General features: G+C 42.5%; 1 protein-coding gene across 1 annotated transcript in view; it reads left to right on the top strand.

Moving 5' to 3' along the window:
• Positions 1–8,239, top strand: part of arhgap10 (Rho GTPase activating protein 10) — a 64,535-nt gene extending 56,296 nt beyond the window's left edge. The window contains exons 21-23 of the mRNA XM_030788039.1: positions 4,152–4,244; positions 5,397–5,488; positions 7,833–8,239. Coding sequence (XP_030643899.1) covers positions 4,152–4,244; positions 5,397–5,488; positions 7,833–7,921 — 274 coding nt within the window. The 3' untranslated portion in view covers positions 7,922–8,239. The remainder of the gene's footprint in view (positions 1–4,151; positions 4,245–5,396; positions 5,489–7,832) is intronic.
• The last annotated feature ends 1,761 nt before the right edge of the window (positions 8,240–10,000 follow it).

Raw genomic sequence — 10,000 nt, 5'->3', positions numbered from 1 at the left:
GCGATCGTCTGGCAGACCAGGACTTATCACACTGTGGGTGTATTAGTGTTGCCACTATACCAATATTCTGCCCTTGACTCGCACTGTCTGAGTGGAGAGGATACCACAACGAAAGGTAAAAGACCTGGCAAATGAAAAGTATACTAGGATAAAAGGAGGTGTGTTGAATTTTCAAGCCTTTTCCTTATAAAATTCTTGATTTTTAAATAGCGAACAGATTATCCATAGTCTTGCCAAGATAAAAGTTTAGCTAGCTAGGTAGACCACTGATGGAAAACAAAAAACGGCTAATTAGCGATTTTAATTCTTCATGCTCCTCACACCTGTCGTACGTTGAACTGTTTGGAAGTTTGGGTGATTATCTGGCACAGAACACAAAGTGACTCCACACTGAGGTTTGGTTCCTTGTTTCTCAGTCGACCAAAACGTTAGCAAATAAAGTGATATCTGACAAGATTCTAGCCGTTTCTTAATATGCGTTCTTCTCTGTACTTGCGTTCTCATGGACTTGCGAAACGTCAAAAGTCACAGTACTTTTCCAATTCAAAGTTTGCATCTAGCCAAGTATGAATCGAATACCCGGATGTGTCCACAATTCGTGGGTTTTATCAAGGGTGCATCAGGAGGTGACTTATGTGCACTTTGGTACTCAAGTTTCCCAGAATGCATTTCACACAAAGTCTGGACTCCCGAGCTGAACTGAACAAGAACGGGAGTCCGTACTTGATGTACTCCACATTGAAAAACGGCTACAGTGTGCCCTCTCTTCTACATTTCTATGTGCGGAACTAAAATTAAAAACTCAGTTTCCTCTCCAATTCCGTGACGGAGACGTAACTTAGCAACTGAATTAGCACATGTTCAGTGATGCAGCCTGGTAAGTATGGCGACCGCAAAGCCAGTGTTTTCCTCCCGTATCCTGTGTTAGTGGGTTACAGCAATATAATTGACTTCTTTTCTTTTTTTTTTTTTAAATAATACCTAGTTGTGGGTATGTTTTTTTTTGTTGTTGTTTTTTTTTTAAGAAAAAAGGTGTGTGCTTTTATGTGCATTCCTTATGTGTTCAGGAAATTACAGCCAGTTTGCCACAGTTTGCAAGTTTGTACAAGTTTATATGTTTACAAGTTGATCAAGTTGATTTCATAATGAATGAAAAGAAATTTCATGTTTTGCATGTCTTTTTTGGGGGGGGGGGGGTTTATCACTGTACTGAAAACGTACCGAACCTTGACTTCAAAACCGAGGGACGTACCGAACCGTGACTTTTGCGTACCGTTACAGCCTTACTTAACACCGCGTACTCCCAGGCATGTCAACAGGCCCTACGAGCTCACTGCACTCGCCTACGCACGGTGAATGAACGGTATAAACGCCACTCTGGCTACAGAAGCTTATACTCTAACCATCCCCCGAGGGTGTATTTCGAGGAGCAGTTGTATCAGTAGTATCAGAAGTTTTCTCTCGCGCCGGTATCTGTCGGTCTGTCTGTCTGTCTGTCTATTAGACATCCAAAATAATAAGTAAGCCTAATCAAGCCAACTACTTTTCTAAACGAGTCAAGGATGTCGTGTAGACTGTAAACCCGGAGTGTAACGTCGTAACGTATTTCACTAAACATTTGATTTTGTCTGAGTGTGAAGCTGAGATTCAAACACTTCTGACCAATCAGCAAGCAGGAGCTGTGTATACTACTGTTATACCCCAAAGCGTTTTCGTGTTATTTTTGATAGAGACGGTAATTAGTGATTCTGTAGAAGCTTGTTTGTAATTCTGTTTCTCAAATGGCTGTTTTTGAGGATTATAAATAGTGAATGTGCGATTCCGACCTCGTTGTCTCGTTGCTATATTTACTGTGGCAGAGTGAAAGTGATTTTCCTCCGTTTGGCTTCAGTTGTCATTGTAAAAGCAATTTTAGCCTAAATCGTCCCCGTGGTTTCGCCTGGTTGCTAGGACAACTGTGATGTTACTTTTTTTTTCTTTTTAAAGATTGTTCGGATCAAAGAAACCGCTGTGTGAATGTGAATATTCAAAAGACAGTTTTGTTTCTTTCAGAGAGATTTTCAGATTATTTCCCAGAAGTTTAATACAGTTATTCATCAGTTGGTTGCGCAGGTGGGTGTGTGTGTAGAGGTTTGTTTGTAAATGCGGTGTGTGTGTGTATGAGTGTGTATGAGTGTGTGTGCGTGTGTGTGTGTTGAGGTTAATGAGTGTGTGTAGATGTTTGTGTGTAAATGTTGTGTGTATATGAGAGTGTGTGTGTGTGTGTGTGTGTGTGTGTGTGTAAATGTTGTGTGTATGTGAGTGTGAGTGTGTGTGTAGAGGTTTGTATGTAAATGTTGTGTGTATATGAGAGTGTGTGTTTGTACAGGTTTGTGTGTAAATGTTGTGTGTATGAGTGTGTGTGTGTGTGTGTGTGTGTGTGTGTGTAAATGTTGTGTGTATATTGCTGTGTGTGTAGAGGTTTGTGTGTAAATGTTGTGTGTATATGAGAGTGTGTGTGTGTGTGTGTTGAGGTTAATGAGTGTGTATAGTTTGCGTGTAAATGTTGTGTGTATATTGCTGTGTGTAGAGGTTTGTGTGTAAATGTTGTGTGTATATGAGAGTGTCTGTGTGTGTATATGAGTGTGTGTGTGTGTGTGTGTGTGTGTGTGTGTTGAGGTTAATGAGTGTATAGAGGTTTGTATGTAAATGTTGTGTGTAAATGTGGTGTGTATATGAGAGTGTGTGTGTGTGTGTATGAGAGTGTGTGTTGAGGTTAATGAGTGTATAGAGGTTTGTGTGTAAATGTTGTGTGTATATGGGTGTGTGTGTTGAGGTTAATGAGTGTATAGCTAGAGGTTTGTGTGTAAATGTTGTGTGTATATGGGTGTGTGTGTGTTGAGGTTAATGAGTGTATAGAGGTTTGTATGTAAATGTTGTGTGTATATGAGTGTGTGTGTGTGTGTGTGTGTGTGTGTGTTGAGGTTAACGAGTGGAGTTTTTTGCTGCACTGCAGTGCAATTGGGCCCCATGCTGAGGTGTTGCAGCTGAGAACTCACACAGTGTACTGCAGCTCCATAAATCACTCTCTCTCTCTTTCTCTCTCTCTCTCTTTTTCTCTTTCTGTTTCTCTCTCTCTCTCTCTTTCTCTCTCTCTCTCTGTCTCTCTCTCTCTCTCTCTCTCTCTCTCTCTCTCTATCTCTCTCTCTCTCTCTTCCTCTCTCTCTCTCTCTGTCTCTATCTCTATCTCTCTCTCTCTTTCTCTCTCTCTCTCTTTCTCTCTCTCTCTCTCTCTCTCTCTCTCTCTCTCTCTCTCTCTCTCCCTCTGTCTCTATCTCTCTCTCTCTCTCTTCCTCTCTCTCTCTCTCTGTCTCTATCTCTCTCTCTCTTTCTCTCTCTCTCTCTCTCTCTCTCTCTCTCTCTCTCTCTCTCTCTCTCTCTCTCTTTCTCTCTGTTTGATAGAGACAGGTTTTAATAATCGAACGTGAATTGTCGGCAAACGTAATGAGAGTTGTGATGGTTATGATAAGACCTTCACTGATTAACTGATTAGAGCGTCGGTTCCATACTTTTTTATGAACTCTCGGAGGGCGTGAGAGAGAGAGAGAGAGAGAGAGAGAGAGAGAGAGAGGCTATGTCTGCCCTGCGTGTATGTGAAAAAGACTGTGTGTGGGAGAGAGAATGATTGTCATTTTCTGTTTTGTTGACTGACTGCCTATTTATGTGTCTGATTTTATGTGTGTGGCGGTGTGTGCATATGTGTCTGTCTGGTTTTGAGTGTGTGTGTGTGTGTGTGTGTGTGTACGCACTGACTCTCTACCCGTGTTCCTCATAGCCAGACGTGTCGGTTTACTCGGTGCGTTTGCAGAGTGGGTGTTAACTCTGTATTTAATCTTGGTGGGTGCAGAAGATAATAATTGCTTTATTACTGCTACACGCTCCTTTTACAGCATCAGTGTGCCACACAATGTGTTTGGAAATCATAGTCAATGTTACGCGACACTGCTGAGATAAGCTCTGTTTGTTAATTATCGCCGATGAGTGTGTGTGTGTGTGTGTGTGCGTGCGTGCGTGTGTGTACGCACACATTTGTGTGTGTGTGTGAGAGAGAGAGAGAACGAAGAATGTCCCGTAATGTTTTTGTTTTGTTTTGTTTTGTTTTTCTTAAACAGTGCGTCTACAGCGATGGCTTCATGGATGAACTCTGCTTCTACCTCAGCACCTCAACCCAGACCCACTGCTGACGGAGAAAAACCAAAAGAGAGGTACGTTACTGAAAATATAGACACACACACACACACACATGCTCCTTCACTGTTAACGTGCCCTCTTCCAGACCCCACACACAGGTTATTGTTAACTTTGTTTTTGTTCACCATTTAAACAGAACACAAACTCCTTCACCTGTTCATTAAACAGAACGTCTGGCTATCTCTCCAAACACATGACTCTTCTTCATCCTCTCTCTCTCTCTCTCTTTCTCTCTCTCTCTTTCTCTCTCTCTTTCTCTCTCTCTCTCTCTCTCTCTCTCTCTCTCTCTCTTTCTCTCTCTCTCTCTCTCAAACAAACTGATACATTCACTTTCCTAGTGAGATGTGACACACACACACACACACACATTCGCACACTTTCCTCTAAGCACTACTTACCTCTATAAACACCCAAATCCTCTCTCTGAACCCCTGCCTTCAAATATTGTCTTTTCTCTATCTAAAATCCCAAAGTTTTCCCTCTCTGACCCAAAACTTCTCTCCTTGGAAAAGTTCTTACCCAGTCTACCTGTTTGGTTTCTATGTTTCCACTCCCAAAAAAGTTTCTCCTAGAAAAGAAAAAGAAAAAAAGTCCATAGGTATGACTCAGGGCATTGTGTTAAATATTTATCGAGCTGTCGGACGAACCTGATCAAATTTTCCACCGTCCACTACCGGCTGTTTCTGCTGGCTAGCAACACGGGGGGATGTAGTGGATTTGAAACTAGGGCAGTTCTACATGAACTTCTCTAAACACACATTGGTTTAGTGCTGTTGAATTTATGAAACCAGATTTCTCTTTCTTTCTTTGATTTCTTTTGAACTGTCTGAGAGGAAATTTTATTTAGACTGTATGTCTGCTCAGACTGCTCTCTCTCTTTCTTTCTCTCTCCCTCTCTCTCTCATTCTTACTCTCCTGCTCTCACTCTCTCTCTCTCTCTCTTTCTCTCTCTCTGTCTCTCTTTCTGATATTCATTAACTGCTCACTTGTGTATATCTGTACAATAACGTGTGTAAAAGCCAAGCAGAATTTTCTCAACAGCAACTCAGACTTAGTAGACACACACACACACACACTCACACACACGAGGAGCATTGTAATCTCTCTCTCTCTCTCTCTCTCTGAAAGTAAGGCCAGCCCTCTGACTGATTACCTCGATTTTTCAGTGTCAGTCTAATGAAAGCCAAGGCGGTGTATCCGTGCGAAGCAGAACACGATTCAGAACTCTCCTTCCAGGTCGGAGCAATCTTCCACGACGGTAAGTAGACTCGCCGTTATCGCAAGCCGTCCTCACTCACCAAAACAGGCCTTATATTGGATCCACTGGACGCCTATCTAATCTCATATGGCAGGGCTGGTTTTGGGAGGGGTGTGTAAGGGTTACAGGCCTCATATTGGATCTGCCAGACTCCTCTCTAATCTCACAGAGGAGGTGGGGTGAGGAGGAGGTGTGTTTAATGGGTTGGGGGGGGGGGGGGGGGTGATTAAAATGTAACCACAAAAGGGCGGGACCAACTCGTGATCTGACTCAGAGCCAGTGAAATGAGAGCAGATTATCGGGCTGTTTGTGAAAGATTTAGTGGGAAGTGTAGGAGAAGTTTCACTCTTCTTCTCAAAAATGTATGTGTCTCTAAAACAAAGACATGCTTATCACACTCTGTTCTCAAACTGCTTTCTCCTGCAGATATAGATTTTACCGTAGCGTAGCTTCAGTCTGGCCTTTCCATTTCAGCAGACGTGTCCTCATGCCGTCACTCGTAGCATATACAAGCCGTAACCTGTGACTTCAGAATACCACAATTTCTCACTTTTAAATCCTGACTGCATCGTGAAAAACCATGTACTCACAGACTCGTGTGTGTGTGCAAAGTTGTCTCCAGGGTGCTGTCCATTCAGTCTGCTTCACTACCTCTGAATGCCAGTAGACTCACTGTCAAGGATTTAAAAAAAAAAAAAACATCGATCTTCCAGCTAGAGTGAAACGGTTCACAAAAGACCACACAATATTTGGCCTGTTTCCTGAAGCCTTGCTGTAAATGAAACCCTTAAAGCCTGCCTAATGTGTCTGTGTATTAAACTATTAATGTTATACTAACGCTACCAGTCCCACCTTCACTAATAATCACTCATAATCACTCTGAATCAGTAGCCCCTGTCACACCGACAACCCTGTCACACCGACAACCCTGTCATACCAGTAATCCTGTCACACTGACAACCCTGTCATACCAGTAATCCTGTCACACTGACAACCCTGTCATACCAGTAATCCTGTTACACCAACAACCCTGTCATACCAGTAATCCTGTCACACTGACAACCCTGTCATACCAGTAATCCTGTCACACTGACAACCCTGTCATACCAGTAATCCTGTCACACTGACAACCCTGTCATACCAGTAATCCTGTTACACTGACAACCCTGTAATACCAGTAACCCTGTCACACTGACAACCCTGTCATACCAGTAACCCTGTCACACTGACAACCTTGTCACACCAACACCAACAACCCTGTCATACTAACAGTCCAGTCAAGGTCATTTGAAATTTTTCTTTCTCCTTTTTTAACCAAATGAATTCTTACATGTGGGCCCGCTTGCATTGTGCTGCATGACCTTGCATGACCTTTTCGCTCATCTATTGCTGTCTGTCTCTCTCTCTCTCTCTATGCGGACATTAAAATGATCCTCTGGTCCATTCCACTCCACTGCATTTTATGTCTTGCACACCACGTTGCATTCTTATCGTTGTGGTTGTTGTTGTTAATGCATTTCTTTATTGTTGTGTGACGGTGTATTAGTGTGACAGGTGCCTGTGTGTTGTATGTAGACATGTCTTTTTGTGGCATTGCCTAGAATTAATGGTTGGTTGTGTCACACTTTGACGCATGCTCTGATGGGTGGTTCAGTTTAAATGTCATTTAAATGTAAACGCGGATGGATCAGTGGTTGTGGGCATGCGTTGGCAGAATATGGGGCTGAACTGGTTTTGCTATGCGTTGTCATTAAAAAGCATGTGCCGCCCAAGAAATCCAACTCAGACATGTGAGTTGCAAAGGGGCTTTTTCTGAAAGAGTTTTAGATGATGTGAGAAGTTTGCGTCTGGAGGGGAAGACTTCACCAAGCGGCTTCCGCCCCGCTTTAACGATCGGCGCACTGCACGCGTCGTAAAGTCAGAGACAGTGGTTAACATGGAGAAACTGGTGAATGTGGCTTTGGGTGTGAATGGGGTCTTGGTTGATTTGGAATGTGAGTGTCCGTACCGGTGTCTGAGTGCGGCGGTCGACTCGAGCCCGTAGACCGTGGTGTTCTGACACACGCCCGCTGATTCTGATTGGGCCCTTCGTCCTCTCGTCTGCCTCTGGGACACAACGCTTTTGCAGCTCTTTGCTCTGCTTTTATGCTCTCTACAAAAGACCGAATTCTCTCTTCCAAACCGCTCCGAACGCTTTCGCCCCCGCCTCTCAAACACACAACCTTTTTGTTGTCCATGTGCTGCAGTAAAGGTACAAGGCTCTGACAGAACTGTGTGTGTACTCTTGTCTTTGTGTGTGTGTGTGTGTGTGTGTGTGTGCGTGCGCACGTGTGTGTCTTTCCAGTGACTCACTCCCGGGAGCCTGGTTGGTTAGAGGGAGAGCTGGAGGGGAAGAGGGGTTTGATCCCAGAGAATTACGTGGAGATCCTATAGCCCCACGAGCCTGCCACACGCCCTCTCTCTCTCTCTCTCTCTCTCTCTCTCTCTCTCCTCCACGCCTGCTCTCACTCGCTCCACGTATATACATGGTATCCATGACGACGTCATCCCTCGTTAGCACCCGCGTACCTTTCTCGCACGCCTGTCGACACGCGTCATGAGCAGATCTCTTTGTGTGAACCGGAGGTGGCCGTGCGGGTTTTGACCTTTTTTGGCCGAACTCTGTCTCCTTAAAGGATAAAGCAGAACCCCTGAACCCCCTGCTGCTCTGTGGAAACGCTACAGAGTCGGTTTGGGACGAAGACCAGCCTCTGTCTGGATATGTTATAGTCCTAGCTATAAGCTGCATGTCGCCATCAATTTCAAACATGTGTTTGCTGCATGATAAACTACTCAGTTTATTATTATTATTATTATTATTATTATTATTATTATTGTCGTTGTTGTTGTTGTTGTTATTGTTATTATTATTTAATATGACACTGTGCACGTGATTTATTTGTGTAATGACGTCTTTATCCAAGAGAGACTGAAAAAGAAAAACATTGGGGTTTTTATTGTCTTTATAACTCTGGGGCGTTTTGTTTGTTTGTTTGTTTATTTCTTTGTTTTGTTGGGATTTTTTTTTCGGTTTGAAAGAAGAGCCATCCGAGACAGTGTTTCTTGGTTGGCTTGAAACACTCCATATTGCTGAGATAACTTTGACATTTCAGTTTTCATCTGTTGAAAATGTGAAACGTTTATGAGAATATTGTAATGATTTTATGCTAAATTAATACCCTGAGAGGGTTCAGAGTCACCAGATGCCTCCACTGTCGACGCTGTCCAAGGACTTTTAGGACAAGTGACGCTATTTTAGAGTGTATTTGTACATAGAGAGATGATTTCTAATGAGTTAAAGTAAAACAAATAACAAATACATTAAAGAGAAATATTTTCATTATGACCCCAGATTGCAGTATTGCCAGGTCTTACATCAGCCTTCGTAATTACCGTTTTTTTTCTTTGTTTGTTTGTTTCCTGTTGACGGACAAAAGCCAAGCGTGTTGTCTGCATTGTGTCATTTGTAAGTGGTTGCAAGTTTTAAAGTTTTATCTTTTTTTTTTTTTTAAGTCCTAAATGCTCTTGGTTGTGAAGACTGCAGTCTGAGAGCCCTCTGTCTGTCTGTGTGTTTGAGTCTGAGGAGTTCATTGCTGTCTGAAGGCCCTGATTTGTGACATTTGTAAAGGTCTTGGCATTAAATTCGATTTTTTTTCCTTTTTTTTTTTTTTCTAACAGTTGGGTTCCCTGTTGATCGATGTAAAATAAATAAAGAGCTTTTGTTATTAAGGACTTGTGTTTCTTTTGCATTTCTTCCGTGCATCAGTAAAATATTCCGTAAATAAACGATAAGTAAATAAATAGTGGTTGAAATGAAACTTGGATAGATCACGTACATGGCGTAAAGGGGATATTAAAAAAAAAGAGAGTTCAGACTGATTTTATAGGTTCCTTCTGGTGCCTTGTTCAAAGAAAAGCAAATGGAATGTCGCTTTGTTTTTATCCTAAAGCCAAGCGAAGCCTTTCCCCGTTCAAACATGAGATGTTTCACTCTCATAGGAAGCAGCTTATTCTCTGTCCAAAAAAAAAAAAACCTGTTTAGTTCCTGTTCGGTTCCTGTTCTGACAGTTCATTGGCTGTTCTGTCAGCCTTTTTTTTTTTTTTTTTATTAGGTGAAGTCTTTATCTGTGATGGAGTGACTGTCACTGAAACTCCTCACAAAACCTTCTCAGTCCTCTCAACAGGCACTTCAAACTTAGCATCCAGTGTTCAGTGTGAGGTTCTGTTTTTTTTTTGTGTTTATTTTGTTTTCTTTTGTTTGTTTTTTTTGTTTGTTTGTTTTCTTTTGTCTGTTTTTTTAATCTGTTCTTTCCCAAATGTGGGGATGGGATGCGATGCCCATACTCTTAAAGCTAAATCCACATCTGTAGGCACTTAAGCTCCACTCTGCTGCTCCAGCCCATGGAAGTCCAAACAGCAAACAAACAAACAAACAAACAAACCAAGGTCAGTCCATAACATCACGCACCCCCC

This window comes from Chanos chanos, chromosome 11, assembly GCF_902362185.1.
Source record: "Chanos chanos chromosome 11, fChaCha1.1, whole genome shotgun sequence".
In the NCBI taxonomy this organism is placed as follows: Eukaryota; Metazoa; Chordata; class Actinopteri; order Gonorynchiformes; family Chanidae; genus Chanos; species Chanos chanos.
This window is presented reverse-complemented; position numbering and strand designations above follow the sequence as displayed.